General features: G+C 43.3%; 1 protein-coding gene across 1 annotated transcript; it reads left to right on the plus strand.

Annotated features, from left to right (window-relative positions):
• The first annotated feature begins 11905 nt into the window (after positions 1-11905).
• On the plus strand, positions 11906-18871 carry EIF1B (eukaryotic translation initiation factor 1B). Its single transcript, XM_041407746.1, has 4 exons — positions 11906-12233; positions 14329-14492; positions 15183-15284; positions 15860-18871. The coding sequence occupies exons 1-4, from the start codon at positions 12203-12205 to the stop codon at positions 15902-15904; spliced, it is 342 nt and encodes a 113-aa protein (XP_041263680.1). The 5' UTR covers positions 11906-12202; the 3' UTR covers positions 15905-18871.
• The last annotated feature ends 8684 nt before the right edge of the window (positions 18872-27555 follow it).

Here is a 27555-nt window from a genome sequence, read left to right on the forward strand (position 1 = left end):
GACGGAGCAGTGGTGGGAAGGCTGTAAGGAGAAGAGTGAACATGGGGAACACATATGAGTTAAAGCTCTCAAGGTGAAGGAATGTGTCAACTTTAACAGTTCCCACCCATCAGAGCCATTTCATGGCTCTAAGTTCTGTGGAACACTCAAGCTGGTGGTGTCCTGGGTATTTCTGTTTGAATGCAAAGGCTATGAAGTGGGCCATTTACTGAGGTAAGAACTGGAGAGTTTTTCTCTCCCAGCAGTGAAAGCCTTCACAGGACACTCAAGTTCTGGCCCTGAGTTCACTGCTGATTCTGTATGCCCCTCTGTATGACCACAGGCATTGGCCACCAAAGTATCTTTTAGCCACTACCACCAGCATCTTTTCCCTGCTTGTAAAATGTGTCTAACGTTTATGTTTTACACACTCTTTTTACAACTAAATGCATTTCAGTATGGATGGCAATGCTCCTTTTGTGCCATTACACCCTTTTTTGCCAGCATGCAAAATTACAACTTCTAGTTACGGTTTCCACTGGTAGATGTCCCAGCCTGTAAATGCACCCAGATGCAACAGAATGAGAAATCCCTTCTAGCTTCCATAGGATGGGCTGAGCAGAACAGAAGGTGCTGAGCCAGGAAAGTTGCATCCAGGAAGGGGAGGGAGCCAGGCTCTGGTTACCACCGTCTCTGGCATTTTGCACAAGCTTCCTCATGGCAGCTCTCCCAGCTGTCACGCCAGGACAGTCTGTCTTGTGACATGCAAGGTCTGCCTCTGACTTTGACATCCTGGAGCCTGTGCCTATAGAGCAGGAGCCTATTTGCTTAAGCACTGTGTAAGTGATGTAGATATACAGGCACAGAGACTGTAGGAAAACCTCTCAGCTGTGCCTACACAGCAGCTTCTCTTTGTGTATAGGTGGAATTTTTTCCCCAGTTCCTGCCAAAATCTTAGCCTGCTTTCAGTAAAGGCACAGCAGGAATGAAAATATTTGATGCAAGATGTTCCCAAACACACCAAACAGGCAACACAGCAAAAACACATCAAGAAGTTGGTTGTGTCTTTCATGAAAATGCAGTCAAAAGCTCCTTCACCCCTAGTATTCAGTGAAGGTTTCTCAAGAGCTTTTTCCCACACTGACAGTGGCTTTCCAGGCAGCTGAGAGGAAAGTGATTTTAACTCATGATTTCAGAACTGCAAATTAACTTTCTCTGACTTGAATATAGCATAACAATCTCATGACAATCAGGACTAAATTATCTTAGCATGTAGAATTCACCCACCTGGGGTGAATTCTGCCTTCAGTTTCAGCTGGGGTACCTCTCCTGTTGCTCCATTTTAAGCAAAACCTTAGGTTCAGTGAGACAAAAAGAAGGTGTTTTGAGGCATCTCTGTGGTGTGTTTACAGGGCTACTGACAAGTTTTCCTGGTTACTTGCTTCCTGGTTTTGTGTCTTGTGTTTTTTAGGGAACCGAGTTACAGAAAGAAGAGCTTGCCTTGATCTCATTGTTGATGAAAGACAAAAATGCAGGGAAAAGCTTTTAGTACACATTTTTTCCTAAGCACTGCTGTGCTTCAGTCCCCACCAGCTGGTCCTGTGCCACTGCAGCCGCTTTCTAGAGCACTGATATGTATTGAACCTTTTGTTCATACCCTTGTCCTGGCTAGGGTTTCTGTGAAGCATGTCATTCACAGTGCTCCTCAGTAAGTAACATGCCACCCTAAATAATCAGGGCACTCAGCATCTCTAATCCTCCCTAATTTCTCCTACACCTAATTGTCCCACCTAATTGTTTATATGGGAAGAAACAGGCTGAGGTACTGTCACAAACTTTACCCTGAGCATTCCTAACACCCAGCTCCATCTTGTCACTAAGCAAAAAGCCTGGCTACCTATGCACAGACTTTTCAAGAGTCGTGTGGTCTGTGATCTTCTCAGGTCCAGACCTGCAGCTTTCTTACAAAAGGAAAATTGAAGAAGAACAAGACCTCACACAGTCAAGCTGTGTGCCTCCATTTTCAACTATAAAATAATCACAAAAGTTTTAAAACTGACTAGTTGCAACCAAACTTGACACAATGAAAAGTTTCCGGAAAAATTTTGCTCCTGAAGCTCAGCAAAATTCAATGCCACAGTCATTTGATCAACTTGCGACTTCTGCTTGGTGCCCAAGCAGAGTCTTTAAGCTTTGGTTAAGCAACATCTGTGACAGAAGCCTGGCAACTTTCATCGACATAAGAGGGGAAAATTAAAGCCACAAACGAAGCTACGGTGAAGCAGCAGTATCACAGCTTGCCATGGATCTGCTTCGCAAGGAGTCAGAGATCAGCCTGGCTCTCCCTCTGGGCACACAGGGCTCTTATCACACCAAACTCAAGTTCTGCTGCAGATCCATCAGTATACCCCTACCATGGGTGTCCTAGGAAGACAAACAGCTATTAACTCTTCACGAACTAAAGCAGCATCTTTCTTGAGATCAGCGGCTGTGTACACCCCCTCCGATGCACATGTGGAAAGCTTTCCTGTCGGAAAGCAGGGCTGGAAGCACCCCGAGGGCTCAGACCCGGGTGAGCGCAGGCCCGGGGGCAGGCTGGTTTCAGGGCCGGGCGGCCGCAGCGGTGCAATCTCCCTGAGGGGCACAGCGCTGCCCGCGGGGTCAGCCGCCCTGCCTCGGCACGGGCCGCTTCGCTAACAAAAACTGGGCAAAAGTTACTGAGCACAGGGCACAGCTGTGTATGTTAACCTAGGTAAGCTAAAGTCCAACAGGAAAAAAAGGAAATTCAGCAAGAAAGAACTTGGACAAGGGCTGAAGCAGAGAGGGGAAGGCACTCACCTGTGTGCACCAAAGCTGCTTCTCAGGCAGTCGCTGCTCCAAGCAGAAGCAGGGCAGCTGATGGGGGCATGTGCCTTTTATACTGGAGGGAAGTGGACTTGAAGCAGGGAGGGGGAGTCAAGAGGTGGGCCAGCAGGACGTCAGCAGTACTGGAGAGCAGGATTTAAATTTACAAAAGGAAGGGTAGGAGAACGGAGGCTCTGTTAAAAAGCCATTGATCAGGGCAGGGAGCAGGGTGAGGGCGGAGCCAGGGGATTTTGTTTTGGGGGGGGGGGGGGGGGGGCATAGCAGGATACACGACTGAGCCCCCAGGCCCACCAGGAAGACAGCAGAGGGAAGGGGACTGCTGCCATATCCCGGGGGTGGGATGCGCATAGACAGACAGGAGCAGCTACATCTGCAAAGGAGAGCCAAGCTCTCTGTGCCGCCCAGCCAGGATGCTCTGTCTGAAGGGCATGTCTGCAGGGGGAAACACTCGTGGCTGAAGATGAGTTGTGGGGAGAAAGAACAGATGGACAGTAGGGAGCTATCAGAGCCAGCAAGCTGGGACAGTCAGTCCACACACTCCTTTCCCAGGTCTTGTTCCTCCTGCTGTTGTCCCATCTTTGCTTTTTGTTTGGGATCTTGATGGCAGCTCTTGTTTCATTCAGCCCCAACCCACAGCTGGGATCAACCCACCCATGCATAAGTTTTAAGTCATACTGCAACACAGCACACAATTAGCTGATTAAATAAGTAGTGATTCAGTGCTAAAGCAGGCCCTTACTAGTTTTGTGGAAGAGAAAATTTCACATGTATGAGGCCAGCATCTCAAACAATATTATATTTCCACAATAGGTATCTCTTCTGAGTGGTTATTTTTAACGCTGTCTCTTGACTAATGTGTCACTGCGGCCTTGCTGTTAGGGATCTTGCTGCTCTGGAAGCTAAGACCTTGTTTGCTCTGGAGGTTTGCAGGGGAGAGCAGCTGAACTGGCAAGTGCTTCACTTCTTGGGCACCATCCTGCAGAGAGGCTGAGCTGTGAAGCATAACTGAGCTGACTGGGAGCCACAGGCCCTCTCTTCACAGACCCATGTTCATGTTCTGTTCCTGGAGAGGTACCCGAAGGAACAATTTTAAGGCTGTGCTTTGAAAGGGGGCTCTGAGGCCTGACCCCATCTGTAAACTGAGACTGCATAGGAAATCCTGCAATCCCATTAGGATGTTCAATAGCAAATATGTTCAGCTTTCCTATAAAGACACTTCAAGTTGGGAAAACATCAAAGCACTAATAATGCTATTTCAGTGCAGGCACCTCTCAAAAGAAATGAAATTATTTTATTTGCTACGGGTAATTTGTAAGGTACTTCTATGAGGAAGCATGGTGAAATGTTACCTGGCCCTGCCCTTACTCACCATCCAAGCATCAAGTACCACTGGGAGAGTACAGTCACTAATTGCAGGAATTTTTCATTTCTATATAATAGTTTGGTTTATGGGTATATGTATGAACGAAAACTGTAAAGAAACCTGAGAAATACTCTTCCGTTCTCCAATTTCCACCCAACAGCAGCTAAAAGAAATGTCTTCCTCATCCAAGTTTTCAAGAGTTTACTCAGACTACTCAGGATCACAACTTCAAAATATGAAGAGCACTTCAAGTCCATGGTAGCACAAAAGGTCTTCCTACAGCTATCACAATCAATAATAGATATACATGCTTTTTTCAGAAATCTCCTTTTAGCGTGTTCCCTTTGAACCTTGCAAACACTCCCTACCTAAAAATCAATCAGCGTCCAAGAACGAGGCAGTGGCTGTGCTTCTGCTGTGCTAATTTTGTGTGCATGTGTGCAGAGGGTATCTTCTTAGTAAATAAAACTCTTCATGGCTTCTCATGGTAGATCTTTTTCCTTACTGCTTTTCACATTTATTTTGACCAGAAAAGGTGAGTATCCTTTCATGATGTCTAGCGAGCAATTGCTGGAGTAAAGGTTTCTGTTCTCCAGGATATACAGGACCCTTTCTTCCTTTGTTGTTTTGCTAGTGATCCTGTCATCTTAAAATAGAAGCAAAAGTTTTTTTCATCCCATTTACTTTTTCTAATCTTGCTGACACTGCAATGTGAGCCTTTCCACAGCACAGATCATTTTCACTGATTGTCACCTACATGGAAGTTACCACATAAAACAAAATTATGCAATGTCTTCATGCTAAGAATGTTTGCCTATTGGTAAAGGTTGCTTGCAAAATAATATGCTGTACAAAAATACCACAGGAGAAAAAAATCATTATTAGGAGAGCCAGCATTTAAAATGCTCTAATATGATCATCTGTCTTCCTTCTGGCCTGAAGCTGATCTAGTGCAGTATCTTGGTTTTGACCATGGAAAACAAAGGACATTTATGGAAAAGTCTAAAAACAGGGTAGCTTATTTTTACATTCCTCACTATACTCTTCTCACAGACCCTCCAGTCCCGTGGTCCAGAAACTTCCCAAATCAAATGTTTATTTGTGGTACATAGCCCTTGACAGGTTTCTTCTCTTTCACTGTTGCTTCCTGAACCTATGTAAATTCTCAACATCCACAGAATTGTGTGCCAAGGACTTCGCAGATCTTTCTCTGGTACAAGAAGGATCATAGCTGTGCATCTGTTCTGAACACACTACTTGCCAGTTTCGAGAGCTTTCATTTTCTCTTTCATTCAAGTATTTTCATTTTCACTTTTAATCATTCTGACTTCACGAAAGGCTACTCTAAAATGTTCTCAGCAATTAGGACTAGTAAATTATGTGACAGTCTGCTTAAATGAGCTTCATCAGGCATTTCTCTTACTGAAGCAAACTTTACTTTATTCTTATTCACTGGACATCATCATTTCTATACACCAGACCACAAGTGAACCACCACAGTGCCAGGTATGAGACCCACAAGCTTTCACAGAAACCATCCCGGCTTCTCAGGGTCTTTTCAGGCAGCTGTAATTTTATTTTGTTACCCCATCTACAGCAGGGCTGATGCTTTTGCTGAAAAAAGCAAGCCAGCTCATGCAGCACAGCAATGTGAAAGCCACTCAGACTTGGGAGGAACTACGAAAGAGCTGTCAGGGGAACCAGAGTTGTGAAAGACCAAACCAGAAAGATTATCTGCAGGACAGCTTGGTCTGTAGTGAACGTGCAGAGGTTTGTGTGTTAAAACTTCCATTCTTTTCCTGTTTCTGAGGGAGAGGCTAGGCACATCCTGTCTTCTTTGTAGAAGATCCTGGAGAAGAACTCAAGTCCTGCCTCACACATTATTAAAGACTCCTGCACATAAAATTCCTGCATAAGTTACGAGCAGGAACAGGGCTGAGCCAGCTGCCAGCTGGAGTGTCTCAGTGGGAAGGCTGACCAGGGATGCACCAGGATACAACTAAATCAAAAGGCAATAGTAGATACACAGGTGTGAAGGGCTGTGAGGAGGAAAGCAACTTCCCAAGGTAAGGAGAGGTCGGGCTTCTGGGCAGGAAATGCTGAGGGGGATGAATGGAGATGATAGGAAGGTATTGCCTGGAAGCTGGAGTGACCCAAGAGGATCCAGCTAGCCTGACACAGAGAAATATTCTTTGACAAGACAATACCAGACCAGAGGCCAACAATGAACTACAGTTTTGATGACGAATCCTCCCATTTCGTTTTCTCAAATAACTAATCCAAATCTCCTTTTTTCTGTAATTCTTTTGCTGGTCAGAGCCTTCTACAAACAGAAGGTGAAAAACCACAAAAACAAAGACATTTGATGCAGTTGGATGGAGAAATGGCAACTTTTTTCTCCCCCAGCTCACCACTCTTATTGTTTCACATACCAGCCTGGGAAAAGTTTGCAAATGCCTTGAACTACTGCCTGACCTATGAATCTGCCCAGGCTTCTCTAGTGGGGTGGAGGTCCAGTTGCCCTAAATGAGTTTGGAGGGCTTATGAAAAGTTGTATTCAAACCTATTCAGAATACCATGTCAGTTCAGTCAACTGGATTAATAACATTTAATAACATTTACCTTTACAAAGAAACTGTTCTCTACTAACATTCAGATTCAGAGAAAAGACAGGAATGGCTTTATTTTGGAGCTACTTTTTTTTTTTAATTTGAGAAAGAGGACCATCTAGTGGTTAATGCCAAACTTACTTTGTTTGCAATCATTATTGAGCAGGGAATGAACCCCCCACATTTCAAATGAAAACATGTGTATCTTGAAATCTGACCATGTACACAAGCTCAGCCAAACTACACCTAACTCTGGCTCTCTTGAGCTAGGCTGGATATCCAGGTGTTTATCATCAGCACAATTTCCAGGTAGCCCAGTCTCCCAGGTAGCACATGCTTATTGGGACAACTTGTTAGCAGCTGGGCAGCTCAAGCATAGGCTGCAGCTCAGGACTTCAGCCACAACCCCTTCCTTAGCACACTGTGGAGGCTTTGCACAGAGCTGGAGGTTGGATGGAAAAATACAAGTCAAGCTTGGCATGGTTACAGCCACTTTCAAAACTATTCTTGGTTACAGCCAAAGTGGTTACAGCCACTTTCAAAACTATTCTGTTGATGGAAGGGAGGATTTCTTCTGCCACTTTTGCTATTCTTCCCTGATAGAAAGCTACTGGGCAGCCTTCTGCACAGAGGTTTGGGATGCGTAGATTCCAAATGGAGCTGGATATTGTAGGTAGAGTTGTGTAGTGAGAGCAGGGAAGATTAAAGTTCAAGAAGAATAATAAAGGTTGGAAATATTTTTGCATATCTCTCAGGGATCCAGCACTTTGACATGATTTTCAGAATGCCAACATCAGGCCAGCATATGCCAGCTTCTGGCGCTGGAGTGGAGCAGCATTTGTGCATAGAGCAGTTGCACTGCTGGCATGCAAGATGGAAATTAGTGCTGCTACATGCCATTCGCACGTTTCATGCACAGTCGCTTTGTCAGGCAACTTAAACTGCTCTTTGAACACCACGTCCTTCCAGCAGTAACTGGGTTTCCAGGCCATTGCAGAGGACAGGTCAGCATGCAAGTTTGACATTTTGGTAAGGCAGGCTGCAGGGCCAGGTACAGGAGATCTGCCTACAAGAGCAAGCCCTAATTAAATTCAATTTTGGCTTTGTAAAAGCTCCTAAGGTATGAAACAAAATGTTGGTGTGCTGCACCTGAAAATAATAGTAGTATATATTAGAACTGTGTTTGTAGGAGGTGAAAAACAATTTTGTTCCTTCTGGTTATTACAGAGGGGCAGGTGCAGACAAGGGTGGCCTTTTACATGCACGCAACCAAAGACAGATACCTTACAGAGTCCTAAACTAAAGCACAGTTTAGCCCTACTGCATGGCTGCCTTTTTTGCCTGATGCAAGGCTTTCTTGTGCCATTTCCAGACCATTTTTCCAACACAGCAATCCTCTGGAAGAACAAAGTTTCTCCCACTGGTATGGGTTACCCATTGCTGCTCAAGAGCATCTCAAGTGCTTCTGAGAATACCCAGTGAAGGTGAGGTTCTGCACTAGGGTGACATTTTTTACAAAAGTGTACTTTATGGCTTCAGTATGTCATATTTATCATCTCTATGTCAGTAAGCCCCTGGTTTTAATCCCTGAGGCTTATCCAGTCATAAATAACCTGTAATGATTCACATACAGCTTGACAGATGAACTGAAATACAGTAAAAGGCAAGCAAGAGGATCTCTAATTGCTATTCATAACCAGGTCTTGCAACTATTACCTTTAAATAGCTTGAAGCTGTGATCAAGTTAATTAGAGATTAAGCTCTTTTCTGGCACTGTAGTTGGCAGGTTATACATTAGTCATGGAAAGACAAGAGTCTCATTCCTAAAATATTGCTTAAACCAAACCCTGATGTCTAATATTAGTGAATGAGATTAACTCCAGCCTCAGCTCTAGGATGATCTGAAATTGAACAGGTTTTGATACCTGAAATTTAACAGTTTTCAAAATCTGAAATTTAACAGTTAAGAAACAACACCTCTTACCTTCACTTAGGTTTTAAATCTATTTTAATTGCTTCTACCTTTTTTGGTTGCTGCAGGTCCATGTCTGCTTTGCCCACCTTTCTTCAGTCTGCTGTGACTGGAAGCCCCTCACAACCAGGACTTTCACAATCTATTGCCACAACTGACTGCTCAAGAGCAATGGGAAGGACTCAGTCAGGTCAAAGGACCTCAGGACAGCTCTCCTGCTGAGGGGCAATAGCAGGAGCAGCACATCTCCAGCAGGATGCCACCTGCCTCTGCACACAGACACCACAGTTTGGTGCAATGTGCTGGCACAGACAGGATTTGTGTCAGACCTTAGTGATGGATGTGACATCGAGACCAGCAGCTCCCTCTGAGGAGGACAGCAAAGGGAGAGTTCTTTGCACTGACACAGCCCCACAGAGGCCCTGCCAGTTCACATGGACATTGTGGAAGGCTGCCACGAGAACAATGGTGGCATTGGCCACCACTTTTATTTTAACTGCTGCACAGCGCATGCCAAGCTGTGCAGTTGGGGGCTGTTTTCATTCCCTCTACAGTTGCCAGAACTATTCATTGTTTCATTACAAGGACAATAAAGTCACATCTTCTTGTCTTATAAAAGGAGCTTTGTTGCTTCCCAGACACCCAATCTCATTCGTCTGTAAACTGTAGGATGACTTCCACAGATGCCCAGTGAGCCCATAGGACTGGATTAACTGTGCAGTGAGAATTAGAAGTGTAAAACTATTTTAAAGGCATGAAGATTCAGAGTAAGCAGAAGAACTGACACAATGACTGGTATATAAACCTGCAGACTCACACTTGGGGTTTGTGTCTGAAGATCTGCTGTTCTTCTCATCCATGGCCAGCCTTGTCCTCCTCTGTTCTCTCAGCACAACTGTTGCAGGATTATGCAAGTGGAGTGGATCTGAGGCCTTAACGTTTAAGTTTATTTTTTAACTCAAATCAGTTTGCTGATCTGGCTCATCCCGGTGCCCCACTGACACTGGTACTGGTGCAGCTAAGGTAACAAAGAAAAAAAAGGGTGATGGGTCTGCTTTGCCACCAGGAAAAAGCTTCATGGGTTGATGATGGGAGAGCAAAAGATACAACAAAATCTTGTAGAGAGACATAGGATTAACAAAAATATATCAGAGCCAAAATTCCTTCACTTTAGTAGTAATACAAGTTTTCTGAGAGAGGTATTATTCATATCCTGGAGTCATGTCCCTGTGGATGGGTGTCCTGAGCCTCCTCAACCTTCCAGGAAGGTTTCTTGTTGTGGTGCAGGATTCATTTGGTGTGTTCTGTTACCCCCTAAAGCTATAATGGTTCGGTCCTGGGATCCCCCTTCCCCCTCCCCTCTCAGTGTTTAGTTCTGCATCCTTAATCCACAGACACTGTCCAAATTGTGGCCTCAAGCTCTTGCCCCATTCTCCCATTACTACCCCAATAGTGCCTTTTGCAGCTGCTTGGGAATGAGTTAAACAACCCCCCTCTACAGCCCATAGTGCAGTGAAAGGTTTAATCAATGATGGTAGCAAAGGGTAAGCAGAGGTTTTGTGCCAAAGCCAGTGGGCTTGTTTTCCCCAGGAAAGAAGGAAAAGCTTCCTTGCAAAGTGCCAGGACTAGAAACTTTCTTAGACCATTGCGCACTAGCATTCAAAAAACTACTGCAGTGCTGATCCAGATCTTGGATCACAGAAAAGAAGTATTTCTTGATATCTTATATCAAGAAATATTGATATGAGAGGACTGAAGTTTAGTATAAAAGCCAAAAATGGAAAAAAATAAAAAGAGAAATACAGGTTCTTTCTGCCACTTCTGCCTGAGCACCCCCTTGGCAATCAGCTTGCAAAGCAGCAATCACCTCATAAGGACCAGCAAGCTTTGTAACACCTGCACACCATTTTAAAAGCAAACTTTTCCCATTTCAGCCCCTACACTGCCGATACCCTCCAAAAACAGGAATGGATAGCAAGGAGTCCTGTGAGGCCACATGCCAGCCATCCATGGTGGCCCCTAGGGACTGGGGGACAGCAGCTGCACCCACTTGAAAGGGTGCAAAGTTCTCAGCATCACAGGATAGTTAAGGCTGGACTGGACTCAAGATCACCTGGTCCAACCCTCCTGCCAAGGCATTCTGACCTCAAAGCAGGTAACATAAGAACATGTCCATGTGGATTTGGAATGTCTCCAGAGGTGGAGACTCCATGACCGTCCTAGGTAACCTGTTCCAGTGCTCTGCTTCTCTCAATGTAAAGAAGTTCTTCCTCATGCTGAGGTGGAACTTGTTGTGTCTCCAAGTCATGCCCGAAGTGGAGACACATGTGGTTTGTGGGGTGCTGACTGCCTCCCTCACCACATTCAGCATTTAAAGCAGCATTTTACCCAGTGAGGAGGGCCTGAGGGAGTTGGGGTTTCCAACACATTTTAATGGGGAAGGGGGAAGTGCTCTCCCAATTTCAGATCAGCTGGAAAAGTACCCAAGCCAAAGGGATGTGAGTATGGAAGGGCCTCCATGGGGGTCACCCTTGCTGGGCCACAGGGGTCCCTGAGGGCCAGCAGCATGAAGAACACGGGGCTCCAGCAACACACCAGCACTGCTGTTGGGGATCCACTGAGGAGAACATTGTTATGAGAAAGGACATTGAGGTGCTGGAGCAGGTCCAGAGAAGGGCAGTGAAGCTGGGGAAAGGTTTTGCGCACAAGTCATATGAGGAGCAGCTGAGGGAGCTGGGGATGTTAGCCTGGAAAGAGGAGTCTCAGGGGTGACCTTATTGCTCTCTAGAGCTGCCTGAGAGTGTAGCCAGGTGGGGGTAAGTCTCTTCTCCCAGGGAACCAGCTACAGGACTAGAGGATGTAGCCTCAGCCTGCAGCAGGGGAGGTTCAGGCTGGACATGAGAACGAATTTCTTCACAGAAAGGGTGATTATACACTGGAATGGGCTGCCCAGGAAGGTGATGGAGTCACCGCCTGGATGTGGCGCCCAGTGACATGGTCTGGCTGCCATGCTGATGCTCGGTCACGGGTTGGGCTCGATGACCTCAGAGGCCTTTCCCAAACGAATGGCTCCGTGACTCCGTACACCGGGCGGCTGAGGGGCCGTCACGTGCGGGACGCCATTTTGTGCGGAGCGCGGCGGGCGGCGCCCGTTGGCGGTGCTGTGGGGCGGTGCGGGCGAGGGGCGGGGGGTCCGTCCCTCCCTCCACGTTTTATTTCCCTTAGCGCTTCCTCTTCTTACTCTTTCCTTTCGCTCTCGTCCTCCGGCTCGGGCTCGCTCCCCGCGTCCCTCCGCTTTTGTTACCCCTCCCTCGCTCCCTCCCGCTCCCCGCCCCCGCGTGGCACTGCGGAGCCGGAGACGTGACCCGAGCGGACTCGCTTCCCCGCAGCTCCAGCCTCTCGCCGCAGAGTCGCATGTCCTCGATCCAGAACCTCCAATCCTTCGGTAAGAGCCGCCGGCACCCCGCCACCCCCGCAGCCACCCCCTCGGCAAACCCACCCATCGCCCCCGGCCCCGCCGTCTGCCTCCGCCTTGCCGCGGGCCCCCCGCCCCCGCGGTGACATTGAGCGGCCTCGCCGCGGTGCTCCGTGAGGCAGCGCCGGCGGCTCGTCCTTGTCCTCCCGCGTCGCCGGCCTCGGGACGCGCTCAGTGCGTGCGGCGAGGAGACCTCGGGCGGGAGGCTCAGCCCCTCGCTGCTCCCGAAGGAGGTGCTGCCATGTTCTCAGCTCTGACGCCCCGTATCAAGGGCTCGTATCCTCTGCTGAGGAAATCATTTCATCAGTTACAGTTGGTTTGCTGCCGCATCCTATCCTCAGCAATGTCCCAAAACGCTATACAAGCCCTGCAAAGATTATTGTTTCTGTTGAGTGAGGTACGCAGAGCAGATCATTTCTCAGCAGCGAAGTTTAACCGTGCCGAGCCAGCGTTCTCCTCCTGCCTTATCTGTAAGCAGCAGAAGTGAGCAAGTTAGCACTTTATACAGTAGTCTCAGGCTTTTGGTCACAGTGTGGACTCTGATCTTCTGCACGTATTAGCCATGTGAGAAGGTTGCATTCAGTCAAGATTTGGGAGCTCACTCTGTGCTTAAGGAAGGTCCGCCCAGAGGATTTGTTTGAAGGGATCCAGTGTTGACACCTACAGCGCTGGCTTATTTCCAGCCTAGAGCCCTAAACTCTGCCAAGCTATCTTGGCTTATCTGCAGCCTGGAGTCCTAAACTCTGCCAAGTGATCCTCATGCCCAAGTCTTCTTTTTCTTTCACTTTTTCTTTGACTTAAGATTTTCTGTTAGTGTTTGATCCACAAGCTGTGGGAGACAGTAAAATTCAGCATGGTTTAACAAATTCCATAGTAGAAGTTGATCTAGTCGAGGTTCCCAATGCTGTATTTGTTTCCTGTGGTGCTTGAATCCTCATTATGCTTTCAGTGTCTTTAATGCTCATGTAATTCTTATTTCTACAAGGATCTGCAGCTGAACTACTTTTTGTGTTTCTGCTGAAGTTTTACTCATTTGAGGCATTGCTTTCTAGTGGATGGGAAAACTTGACCAGTGTTTTTAGAGCTGAGTTTTGAATGGAAGTTTGGGAAAAATTTTAGCTTGCATGGCTATTGAACCTACATGGGCTCTTAAATATCGTTCTGATTAGTACAAAAAATTATTTGTGATTGTTCTTGAAAAGTAACAAAATACTTCATGCTTCAAGGTTGATTTGGAGCTACTGATGAGGAGATTTGTAGAGCTGTAAAATTTCTTGATTGAGTGTTAAGTATGTTTTTGTGAAGTACAGAGTATAAGAAGTGTTAACCCAGAAGCCCCCTTCTTTCTAAATGCTTTTCTGTTTGCCTGTGCTAGATAAATGCTAAGCTTGGAAGAATTTGAGAACTGACCTTTCTTCTTAGTCTAAGCCTAAATTAATTTTGTTACATTTCTTGACTAAAGCTGCTGACTGTAGGAGTTCTGGTTTCCAGGCAGCCTCTGACATCTGTTGGAGTGTATCTCTCTTTCATTTCTGTTAGTAGCCTAGAGTTATCCATGGCTTAACATGCTGGAAGTGTGGTAGTTACCACAGTGTTCTGTTCTGGACCTGTAAGGAAATGTCTGTTCTAGAGCTTTTCTATTTCTCTGTTCTTATCAGTTGATCTGGTAAGAGAAGCAGTTGCTTTATTTCAGTTTAAATGTACGTGGCTGTCTAAAACTTCAGTGCATTTGGTGTTCTCTCAGAATCACGTTTTCAGGGTCAGGATTTACAGTTTGCAAGAAACAATGAAGCAAACTGATAATGTAGCAGAAAACCATTCCTACCTGGGAAGGTGTGTGCGTGCTAGTTGAGAGGGCTGTCCTGAGCGCCTAGTGTAATGATACTTAATACAGCCTTAGGAAAAGCACTTTGGTTTTAACAGTGTGTTTTTAAACAGGGATTACACATCAAGATGATACCCTGAATACAATGATAATTTTCTGTGAAGTGAGAATCTTCCTCCTTACTTTTGAACTTGGGTGTTTTCCTTTGTGGGAATTACATGAACCTTTTTCCTCCTGCAGACCCCTTTGCTGATGCAACAAAGGGCGACGACTTACTCCCGGCGGGGACTGAGGATTACATTCATATAAGGATCCAGCAACGAAACGGAAGAAAGACGCTAACAACTGTTCAGGGCATTGCAGATGATTATGACAAGAAGAAACTTGTGAAAGCTTTCAAAAAGGTGAAGTTGCTGATTTGATAATGATTATTTTTAAAGGAGTAAGATAGCTTTTAATACTAAGTAACAAAATATTTATTTCACTTCATTCTTTCCGGTGCACGCCACTTTCATATTCAAGTACTTTCCCTTTCTCAAAACATTTATCAGTGTCCAGTGACACTGGTTTTGCTAAAAGGTTAAACATTTCTATCTTAAAAAGAAGTAAATAAAATATATTCTGAATGTTTCTTTTAAATTTCACAGATCTATGGCTTTGTTGATATGAAGAATAAAATCAGTTTAAAGTAGAGCTGCTTTTTATTCCTGCCTCTGTTACAGCTGGGTCGTTGCTCAAAATAGAGGCCTTTAGTTCTGCCAGGATAAAAATACTTATTTTAAAATAGTGTGGAGTTGAAAGGCTGTATCTTATGACTTTGTTTTTCACTCTTGCAATGACTGTTGGCCATTTCCTTCTGCACAGTAGCTAATCCGGTCATTCCCTGAATTTACCATCAGCAGTCTAGTTTGTGTATGTATGTGTCAGGAGATATATTCCATTTGCCCTCAGAGCCAGTAAAATTGATTTAACCTTTGCCTGGCTTGGCATCAAAATAGTAAGCAGCTTCTGAGACAAAGTTCTTCTGAAAAGACTGACTAAGCAAAATCACAATGTGCATCAGATGTCTTATAATGTGGATGTTTTTCTCTTAGAAATTTGCTTGTAATGGTACTGTGATTGAGCATCCTGAATACGGTGAAGTTATCCAGCTGCAAGGTGACCAGAGGAAGAACATTTGCCAATTCCTCTTGGAGGTGAGGGACTGCAGATAAATATCTAAACCTCTCTGGAAGCAATAGGGTGACAGGTGGTACTGATGCTAATTAACCAGCCAAAGATGGCCACTGTAGTTCTTTTGTGTTTTCAGCCAGAAAGTAAAATGACACTTGCGGTATGAGAGTAAGCCTCTGGTACGAACCAAAGCACTGTAGAGTGCCTTTGCACTGTTACAACACCCCACTTGTTCTCTGGCAGTGCAACTCGAGCTCTGTGCTTGTGAAATGAAGTGTTCAATGCAAACCATAATCGTGAGACTGAAAACACTGTAGAGGAAAGAGGCCTACTCTGATGCAAATGATAACGCAGGGTTGTTACACTGGCAAAGTTCTAGGACTACAGAACAAATTAGATGTCTGATAAGATTTTCTTTTTGTTTAGTCAATTGTTCTGCTTGGCCCAGAAACATTCTGTAAACTAGAAAAATGTTTCATTGAGTGTACACACTGTATAGCAGTTTTTTAAATCAAAGTATAAGATTGTAATAACTTGATATCACTGTAATTGCCTCAATATGTCATCTTTACTAAAATACTTTGTTTCTCTCCTTTAGATTGGCATTGTCAAGGAAGAACAACTGAAAGTTCATGGTTTCTAATACACCTGTACTTTTATGAAGAACCCTGCAGTATTGGTCTTACCTATCCTGGCTCTTCTGTGAAAAATGAGTCTTTGCAGTGAATGGACTTCCCCATTACTTGAACATTTACAATTTGATTTGCATGACTTCATGAAACAGGTGGTGTGTAGAATAGAAACACATAAGAAAACTTCAGTAAGATGGTAATGAAGACCCTTGTGAACTTTAACACATTTCCAATGGAAATGTATTAGTGATGATTGTTCAGTTTAGTACTCTCCATCTGAGTTAAATGTGTGAGTTTTATTCAAATAGTGTGTGTTGTTGCTTAAAAATAAAAGTTTATTCATATAATTTCCGGGATATTTGAAATGCTTTAGCCTAAGTTTTGAAATAGCTCTGCATTCTTGCTGAAGAATGGCTGAACTGCTTTGTGGCAAGTGTAGCTCACTGCTGTTTGAAGAAATTGGAAAATCTACATGATTAAGTGCTAGCTGTTTAATCAGTAGATCAGCTTGATGCGATCTCACCCTGTAGCTGTAAGACTAGAGCTTTAAAGCCTGTAGTGTAGGTGTACCTTAGTAGCAGCATAATAAGACATCAATTGTTTGCTGTGTAAGTAACTGGATCCTCTCTAAATTTTATTGCAGTGACTGTGAGGTATTAGTGTGAAGCAAAAGCAGGGGTAAGGCAAAACATTTGGGTTAAAGTCCCAAAACATTTGAAGGCAGTGGATGGGATATTCTATCTCCTCTGTCACTGAGTAGGGGGAAAAGACATTGTCGGCTTCTGCCGCGACTGTGCATCGAAAGTTGGCAAGCAGAGTGTTTGAGCTGGTAGTGCTAGCTGCAGGAGCAGGGAAGGGAACAGGGTCTACACTAACCATTTCTCTGCTTTGACAAGTTTTCCTAGGATTGATGGTTGACATGGAGAGTTTTGTATTCGTGTTTGGGTATTACTACAGAAAGCTGGTTTGGTTTACTTTTCTAGAAGGCAATTCTTTCAGCTTTACTGGAAGTTATAATAGGTTTGTTTCACCATGCTTGTAAGCTAGTTTTAGTTAGCTGTAAGCATTTGCTATTCTGCTTGTAGGATATGTCTCGTGAAGAATGACATTAATTCATTTGGTGAAACAAGCAGATGTTGTCTTCCTTTTGAGGTTGACATGGAAATTTTTTCTGAAACAATTCAGAACACTGAGCTGCAAAACCATAACAATAGCGCCAAATGCTTTAAAAACTTGATGTGATATCATATATTCTCTGGAAAGAAAGAAAGAGACATATCTCTACTGCTAAGACTTACTAATAACTTAGCCAGAAAAAAAAAAGATTAAATTGATAAAATAATTGTTTACTACCTAAGTAATAAAGAATTAGGTAAAACTGTATTATTTAATATCACATGTACCTGTACTTTATTTCCTATTCATATTTGCCTTTCTAAACAGAAATGTTTCAATTTTAACTCATTTGAACTTTTTTTTCTTTTTTAGATTTTTGAGTTCAGAAATGAACCCATAAGGCACTAGCAACAATTAGGGGAGCATTATATGATGATTTCTTTCTCCATCTGGTCTAGACAATTCCACTTATAAAAATCTAGTCTCAGTCTCCACAAATACTGCCTGATGTTACAGATCTTAACTGTTCCAGAGAAAGGATGCTCCAGAAGATGGTATACTGTTAAGGTGCAATACATTCAGGAGGAGGAAATGCCTCATGCAAAGCATAAAATACCCACATACCAAATGGAAATCCAAAAATAAATCTTATGCAAGTCTTGTAGATGAGCAGAATAAAGTCATTCTAGTGCAAGTTTACCTAGTATTGATTCTTAACTGCTAAGTAATCAATCTTTTTGGGGGACATAGCAGTTAGCGATTTTTATTTTATCACATGACCAAAAACTGATGTTCTTATTTAAAGCTTGTTCTCCTGCTCAAGAGGAAAAACAAGCAGTATCTTCTGTTTCACTGGTATTATACAAGTTGTTCTAGTGGGCTTTGAATTGAAGATTAACAAATGACTCGCAGGTCTCGTGTTACTGAGTCAGTCTTCATTTCAGATGGCATTCCATTAACTTTTACTACCTAAGCTTGAGTCATTTCTCCATAGTCATTCTGCTTGGAATAAATGAGAAAAATCTTTGATTTTCTTCCTCCTCGTTTAAAAATCCTTTCTAATAGAAGGAGCCTTGCAGTTGATAGGTGGCTTGGATGGAGATGCTTGTGTTTTGACCTTTGAAGGGCAAAATTATAAGGAGATGGAATAAGACGTAACATATTTGAAGTTTTAAAGAGGTGAGATTTGTTGTGGCAACAAACCATTTGATCTTTCTAGAAGGAAAGCAGAAATTTTTGTCCATGAGTCTTTTAAACTGAAACAGTGTTTCTGAGATTGTAATTAGCCTTGGTAAAAGCCCAAGGCTCTTCGTATGTTCTAGTTGAAAAGCTTTGACAATATCATGTTTCGTTATCTTATTCTGAAACTTCTTTGTCAAAGCTAAACTTATTTGGAGTACATATCTATGTTTTAAAATGCTGAAAAGGAAGGCTTTGGAAAATAACTTTTTAAACTGCTGCCACAAAAATCTGTTTTCAGAATGAAGGCAGATTTCAATCTTTTCATCTATTCGAAAGTAGGTTAAAAAATGTTGAAGGATGTGGGCCATAATTGCCAAGGCAGTAAAAATGAGCTTATGCTAGAAAACTCTTCTGAAGTCCACTAGTAGGCTGAGACTGGCCAAACTCAGACTGCAAAAAATTGAGGGTTTTTGTTGTAATGTTGTGAAGTCTGCATCCTTCAGACCTACCTAAGATTGCCTTCTTAGTGATACTTAGGCTTAATCTCAAGGTGTTACTGGATGTAGAAACTTGTTTTGAATTCGCAGCCTTGTGCATAGTTTTATTAGGCTGTTATAGCTGACTCTGAGCTGATATCGTGGAGTAAGGTGTTGCATAAATAAATTCACTAATTTGTCTGTTCTGAGTCTCCATCTGATTAATGCAGCTATGAGCAATACAACCCTCACTTCCCAAATACCAAGCAGTTCTTGTTTGTAGAATATGAGATTTAGTAATTTAGTCTGTAAAATGCCTACTTCCTCTCTCTGTGTGAGCTATCAGGCCCTTGACTGTCACCTGTGGTTTACTAAGTCTGACTGCATCTCAGAGATGAGCATGAGGAGCACAACTATGGGCAGAAAATTCTTGAGTGGAGTAACCTCTGAAAAGAGGAATGCCTGGACTGTGTGTGCATGCTATTCATTGCTTCAGTGGCTTTGCTTGAACCTTTATTCCTGAACTCCATTTTTGCACAGCCTCAGTGAATAACATTTTGTTTTGGAGAGCTTCTGTGAAGGGGGAGGAGGGAACGAGTAAAAAAACTGTCTTAGGAAATATGTTTATATTGAAGTTTGTTTTTATTAACTTAGATTCCTGGACTGCAAGACCTCTGTAACATTGTTGTTTCCCTCTCTCTGTATCTTTAAAAATCCTAGTTAAATGTCCTTGAAAGTTTGACATTTAAGGTTCTAAATACATCTAAAGCCATTATAAAACTCTAAAATGCAAAGTCATTGAAGCTTAAGTTTCAAATATTTGAAATAACAATTAGGCAGAACTCCTCATTTTTTCCTATAGTGCCATCCTGCTTGTAGTTGGTATGTAGTTGCCCTGAAGATGCCTGTGTTACCTACAGCCAGGCAGTAATCAGATACCCCTGCTGTAATGCCATACCCTGTTTGTAGGTTTTTTAAATTTTATCTGGTCTCCTGCATTCTTACAGGCTGTACCACACTAATTCTGCAGAATAGGACAGATGTACCTTGAGTTCCAGTCAGCAATTAATTCTTTAATCCTTCTGCAAGGCTCTAGTGTACAGGATCCATGTGTAACACCTTTAAGTGGTCAGTAGTTCCTCACACTATGTGAAAATGCATACAAGATCGATATTTAGCCTGTTAAAACAGGGGGGGAGGTGTTTTTTACAGCTGGCTGAGGCACAGTAGGAGTTACTGTCCCTTGCATGTGTTCAGTGTTGATTGGTGTCACTGAGCATTCCTCTAACTAATGTGCTGCTGCCACGGGGGAGATGGAAGTGGGCTTAGAGCGTTGTGTGTATTTAAGTACTATGGCTTTCTGCATCCATACTCAGTCAGGAGTCTGTCCCCTGAGTATGGCAACATGAAGGTTGTTTTCCAGTTGCCAGATCAAAAGCTCTAGAGATCATTAAGGGAAAAATGGCATAGTTGTTTCATGTTTGTTGTATAGATGTTTCATGCCTACTGTTTCCCATTTAGATGAAAAATACAAAAATAATCTCAAAAGAGGATTTGTACTTGGCTTGCCTTTTTTTAAGTTTGCTATATACCTGTCATTGATCTCTTAATTAACAAGTCTTAACCTGTATTGGAGTATTGCTACAAAGCTGAGACAACAAAGTCTTTTGAAATAAAGTGTTCCAGTGCTATTTGATATATGCTTTTCTAAAACAAATGGAATTTTATGGTGTTGTTAAGGAGGATTATATTTTTTGGTGGAAGATAAAAGTCACTTAATTTAATAGAGATGTGCATGATCCTCTTGTAAAATCAGCTTTGATTTCATACAGAAGTGTTATATTTCCTCCCTTAAATTTCGAACATAATCTCTATTAACCAACTTAAAAATACTGTGACTTGCCTTGGAATATTGTGGTTCTAAAACAAGACGATTGGCTTGAGGTCTAAAACTTTGGGTAGAAGAGGATCATCTAATTTCTTCAATAAGCAAAATGCGCAGTATTTTAGGATAAACCCAGAAATGTGCTCAAGTTTGGTTTCAGCTCTTTGAGAATATCTTGCATCTGTGAAATGTGACAGCACATTTCTGAAATTAATTTGGGGCCTGATTAAAAGGACTTGTGTATACAATAAGTGGGGTTATTTTTATTATTCTCTTTATTTTTATTTACAGCCCATCTTTGCTGTGATTATGCAAAAAAAAAAAAAAAAAAAATCAGAAAAGCCACACAGCACATGATCCAGGCAGCTGAATTCAGATGTGGTTCCAAGTGGAGAGGATTTAGCTGTCAGCAGTGTTTGCAGTCCCTCTCACCATCAGACAGGGGCACAGCTCTGTTCCTACAGTACACTCAGACAAACCTTGGCAGTCACAGGACAGCTGACCCCAGGGAAGGGGTGGTACTGTGGTTGTTTAAATGGTTCTTCCACAAGTGAAAGGTTGCCCTTCTAGGTAGACCCTGCAAGTCACATTAAATGCATTGATATGTAATTGGACAGTAATTCTGGGGTAAGAAGGGTTAAAATGGTCTATTCCCAAGGATCCTGCTGGAAAGATCTCTTGAAGGGCAGCCCCTGTCACAGAGGAAGCAGCCTTTAGCTACTCTGTACCAGAGAAATTTCTGTGCTGGGATGGCTTCTGGCTACACCCAGTGAACAGACTGAACAGACATCAGTGTGAGCACCTGTACTCAGTAAGAGCGGGGAAAGATGGCCCTGCAGACGTGTCACTGTCTGACACTGTGTCTGTGACCTACACCTGCAACTCAGAGCCCACATCTGGAGATGAATTTCAAGGTACAGAACACAAACACTGTCCAGATTCCTTTAGTAAATAGTAACCCATAAATTAATCCACACATTAGTTATGTAAGTATTCTGTATGACTTCCTTACATGCAATATTGAGCAGAGAGTATTTTCTGTGCCTAAGTGCCTTTCCTTTCAGTAAGATTGTTGAAATGACATGGAGAAATTTTCTGATTGTCCAGTAGTGGTCTTACTTAATTTAAAATATTGTGAATTTTGTTCTGTTTGAAAGTTGCTGTACCTGGAATCTTCACCCATCGCTGCCATTTGTGATAAGCTATTTATAGGGACACTGAGTGAGGGGAGGGACATCTCTTGGGGTCGTCAAATTGTTTAATTTGTCTTGGTAGTAGAAGTTCCAGTACTGATTTAAATCACCCTGATCGTCCATTGGTAATTTTATGGAAGATAAAAATCCATTCTGGAGAGGTTGTGGGAAGGAGGTGTTTGCATCCTGCTTCCTGAGCAGTGTAGAGCCCTTCAGGCTGCTGCCACCTGAAGCCAAGCCTGAACATGGAAGCATCTGCTGCCTTGTGTTTACACTGTGCAAAAGGATCTGTGCTATTTCCAAGTCTTGTCTACTTCTCCTAGTGGTTCAGACTGATACAGAGCTGGGTTTCTGGTGGTAAATTCAAAGTACCAGAGCACTCTGGTTGTGGGATGTGGCCTGGCCACACAGAAATTGTGACACACATTACTGTGTCCCTCCAGTCATTTAATTACTTTTTGTCTGTCTGATAAGCATTCTGACTTCAAGGCAGTACCTACCCTCTGAGGAGGGAAAATTGTCATTTGTTGGCTGTGGGGATTACAGGAATAAAAACACAAATCATCAAGGCCAACATTCATCTAAATTCATAGGAGGTGATCTTTAGTTTCCTATTAGTTTCTAGTATCTTCTTAACTGTCTCAATTTGATTTCAGGCTACTAATATTGTAGTATGTACATTGTGGTATGTTTTCAGGAGGAAGGCCTTAGGAATGCTTTAAAGGAAAGCTTAGCTTAAACAACTGAGCATAAAGAGACAATGTAGGGATCTTCCAACTGTGTTATTTCTGCAATGAGGCTTTTAAAATTAATGCCTGTCTTATATTCATGTAATTCCTGCCCAAAAGAGTTCCTGCTGCAATTATTTCAGTTCCCTAGATCAGCCCTGAAGCAGTGCTTTCTCCCAGGTCCCCATGTTGAATCTTTTGGAGAGCCTGCTGCAACTGGTGCTGCCCTGATGGGCACCAGGAAACTGGAAGTTGCCTGTGACTGCCCCAGAACAGGCACCAGCTCTGGCTGCTGAGCAGTGCTGCTGTCGGATAGAAACAACAGTGGTGGCAAAACCAGAAACAAAAGGGTTGGTGCTTTCTCTAGTGGTTTAGTGATCTGACAAAGTGGCTGCAGGGGGCAAAGTGATGGATTTTTTTTCCCAGTTACTTCACATACACTTATCAAGAGAAATATCCCTGGATTTAATAGCTTTCGATAGACCATATTTTCAGGATTGTGTCTTGCAATGCTGATACTGGCAAAGCATCCACTGACTTTTATTTTTCAAAATTTTTCTTGACCTCTAGTTTTGAGCTGATTTTTTTCTGTTCACTGAATTTGGACCATAGGTGGCACAGCTTCATTTGCTCAGACCAAAAGTTCTTGCGAAACTAGCAGCTTGCCTCTCCCAATTCTCTTCACATGTTTTTGTACATGTGAACATATTTAATTATATAAATTTAGGTTTGGACAAGCAGGCCTCTGATACACATATAAACACTTCTCTTGATGCCTTCTTCAGATAATATGTTCTATATTTCCTTCTGCCATCGAAGAGAATCTGGACAGTATTTTTTTAGGTTCTGCAAAGGTCCAGGCATGAATTAGCACAGAATTATTTTCGTTGTTGGGCTGTGAATACTTAGGAAGTCTAGATTTACTGGGGAAACCCAGAGCAGATGTAGATTATACAGTCACACGAAGTCTGTTTTGAAAGAGTCAGCTTACACATTTCTGCATCTTTCATGTGATGTATTACACAGGCACATGGGTTTCTGTCTAATCCCGCTTGGCAGTCCCTGATTATGTTCTGGAGGAAGCCTGCCTGTGCTCCCTAAAGAAATGAAGGCACAGGGGGAAGACTTGCTGCTGCTTCTGCTTTGATCCTGCAGGGATAAGCTGTTGAACACTGTGAACTGAAGTCTAATACAAAGCCAGGCTGCAAAGCAGTGTAGATTGAGCCTCCGTTCCCTCTGCTCTACTGCCTCCATCCTTTGGTTCTGCCTGGTCCTGCAGGTAAGATCTCCAGAGCAGGGCTGATATCTTAATCCTTTGTAGGTGAATCACCAAGCACAGCGACTCTCTGTGATCAGGGGACTGATACATGAATGTAATGAGTAATTTAGTAGTGGTAGAAATGAGTAAATAACGGATCCAGCTACTCAAGCAACTTGTTTGATCTTTTAACCTCAAAGTGTTTTTGTCCTCCTGATGACATTTTCCCTTTCATGCATTTTGTCGTTAATACTGATGTACTTTTATCTTGCTTGTATTCTTTGTACCAGAGCAATATGTTTTCTCGATTATTGCCATGTCTCTGTAGGCACTTAATGAAATTAATGCTAATGCACATGAGTTGAGGAATTGACCTTGGGGCATCAATTCAACCCTGAGAAACATGCAAGATTATTTTCACCTGATCTTAATTACAATTGTTCCTTAAGCCTTTTGGCTTATCAAAGAAGCAAATTTTATCAGTTTGAAATATGTTTTAAACAATGCCTATGTAAGCGTCCAGCTTGCAATTTCCAGTCTCTATCCCTAGATGTCACTGGAAGACAGCAAATGCTGAAAATAGTGACACTGAAGCCAGGAGAAGTAACTGTAGCGCTTAGATAGGGGAATATGGAAGTAAAGATTTGGTCAACGAGGTGGTTGCAGGCATGACCCGTGTGCAACTGTTCCCCAAATTACCTCTGCTTGAGAGGTAGATCTGAAAATCTGTTCTTAGATCTATCCTTTCCACAGCAGCTGCACATCATGGATGACTCCTAGCTCAGTGCAGGGCTCAGAGCCCTGTGCAAGAGGTGCGAGGAAGAGTCCCAGTGCACCACTTCAGAGAGAAGAAAGGACTCTACTGAGAGAGGCAGGAAACAACAGCTATGGCTTCATAACAGGTGAAAGCTCATGGCAAAGTGTCCCAGAAAGAGGCAGACCTGCCTTAGTGCATCTCCACAGTTTCTACCAACTAGTGCTGCCCCTCCTCAGACAGCAAGCCACTGCTGGAGGGTGAATCATCAGTAAATTATCTGCTTTTGGGGCTTAAACAGTCACTCCTTCTCCACTTAGTTCTCTGCAGGCTGAGAGAAGGGATGGTCTTGGGTCTGGTAGAATGAGGTGGAGAAGGGCTCTCAGTGCTTGTGTGCCTGGAGGCAATGAGAGTGACTGCCTGCCAGACCCAGCTGTGTACAGGAAAGAGTTGTGATGATCCAGCCATTCAAAGCCATTCAGAAACATGGCAGAATTCAAAGGAAGAACCTTTAGGAATCAGAAGTTTGTACATGATGGGCCTCTCCAGTGCCACTTCAGGCTGGCTGGTCCCATAAGGGTGTTTGAGTGGATCTGAGTATGGACAATGTCTGGGGACCTGCTCCCTTCCCAACAGCTGTAAGAATTTGAAGCAGGCCATTAGATATGGGCTCCACAAATGCTCTCAGCCATTTGAATTTCAGTGGAAATTTTTTCTTGAAAGGCAGCTGAAACCAGTTTTTAACATCTACAGGATCAAAATGATAACTGACTTTCATTAAAACTCTTACAGAAGAGAAAAATGCTCTGACTTGGTGAATACTCCTAGGACTTTTACTAAGAAAGGATAAAAGTTGTCATTATCTTTAAGAAAGTCAGTTCCTTCCTGAGCTGAAATTGTACAGTGTGAAGTGTATTCAGCACTTGATTCAAATGTTGTTATGAGTCAGAAGCAGACTTTCTCCTGACCTTAACAGGATCCAGGTAGATAAAGGGAGCTTTGTAAAACTGAACCTTCCTTTTGTACTTTAACCTTTTTTATTATTCTTATCATTATTAGGAGTGAAGAATCAGCTACAGTACAATGACTTACAACATTATGTGATTAGAAAGTACACTGTTACCACAAGGCCGGAGTTTCTGAAACTCTGGAGCCAGTTATGTATAACTGGAGTTGACTTGCATCGAGTGAAAACCTGGTTCATGGGCGTGTGATTGCAGTCAGTGCCAAGACACAGCTCCAGAGAAATGTCTTGGTAATTGGAACCTGTTTTCCTAAAATAATATCTGTCTTTCTGATTAAAGCAGGGATGTGTTCCCTGTCTTTGCAGAGGTGTACAGGAGCGTAAGCCAGGCTCAGTGATTGAAGGAAACAAGCTGGCCTTTCACCAGCACCTGCTGGAGTAACTTGGTTGGTTCCATCCCCACAGAACTGAGGGTACATTCCATGACAGCAGTGTCCAACCATGCAGCTGTAAGGGCTCGTTCCTGCCCAAGGCCCTGCCTGATCTCATTGTTGGTAAGACCTCAAACCACAAGTAGCACACATAAATAGCTCGGGCCCCGCAGCCTCCCTGCTGCCATCCTTGCAGCTGTAGTACAGAACAAGCTCTAATCCAAATTGTAGCCTAGCATCTTCAACTCATGTGTGGAGGGACTTGCCGATATTCTGTGGGGAATCTTCCACACAAATAAATAAATATACATACATAGCATTTCCTGCAGTGTAAGAAGGTACTGAATGATTTTTTTTTCATGGTATTGTGGTATACTAGTTCTGTTAAGGACTGCTATGTGGAAAGTTCTAGCTGCTGATGGAAATATTAGCCCTGAAGTAAGGGGACTTTTTGAGATGCCTTACTGCCTCATTCTTTTGAGCCTTGTAGAGTAGGCCAGGTCATTCTGCATCCTAACTCTCATATCTGGCAACTGTAGCCTACTGCATGCTGTGATCCCATGGACACTTAGTTCTGTGAAATAATAACAGCTGCCACAACCAGCAGGCAGCACCTCATTGTTCCTGGGGCAGGAGCAGTGACCACTCTAGAACAAAGTGCTAAGACCCATGACTTGAAAAGAAAAAAAGGAGAGCAAAGCAGCCAAAAGCAGAAAACTGGCACTGAGCTCACATCAGAGAGACAGAAACTGATCCCAGCTGCATTCAGTGTGGTCTTGAGGAACAGTGGTCTTTTCAGGTGAGTGGCTTCACAGCAGTATTTAACCTTCATATACTGTAATTGAAGTACATCACGCATGATAGAGATTTAAGAGTCAGAGGGCCTTATGTGATCCATGGTGGTCCAGTCCACATACAGATAGGCATGACAGGCTAACTCACACATGTAAATGTAACAAAATGCTGCAAAGCCATCTGCAGCCAAGGCTCCTCTCACTTGTGCAGAGCTCAGATGAATCTTAAAGGGGTTTCCTAATTTTCTGTATGAAAACACATGAAGAGAAAGCTTTAGGTTTACCTGTTCCCCACAAATATTTACATGTGAGGAAGAATCTGGCTGAGCTACTTCAGAGAGAAAAAAATGCGGTCTACCAACAATGCTAGGAAACAGGCATGATTTTGTGACTGAGGAAGATCTACTAATGATCATACCATTGAAATGAAATTCTGAATTGCTATTACTAAGGGTAAACATGCTAATGATAATACTAGGAGTTGCCCTCAGACCAGGAAGCCATGGTAGTAGACACTGTGCAACATTACAAGATAGTGCTTGCTCCTCTCCCAATGACTTGGAACAGTCAACATTGTTTGTGGGTGTAAGAACAGAATTTCAGAACTACCAGGTTTGATGGTATAGGCCTTACATGATTCCCAGCTGCCTCCAAATGTGAATTGAGAGATGACAAAGTAAGCACAAGATCCTGATTCTGGAGGAATCTGGAGTCGGTCCCCGCCCACTGACTTCACCCAGGCATGGATGCAGCCCACATGGCCAGCCAGCTGCTGCTGCACCACCTTTGGGAACTACCAGTATTGCTTAAGAACAGGCTCCAGTGAGTCCCTTAGGTGCCTGAATGCCCATTAATTCCTGTAGGACTGTAGGCACCTAAAT

Source organism: Onychostruthus taczanowskii, unplaced genomic scaffold (assembly GCF_017590055.1).
Source record: "Onychostruthus taczanowskii isolate IOZ18803 unplaced genomic scaffold, ASM1759005v1 scaffold28, whole genome shotgun sequence".
NCBI lineage: Eukaryota > Metazoa > Chordata > Aves > Passeriformes > Passeridae > Onychostruthus > Onychostruthus taczanowskii.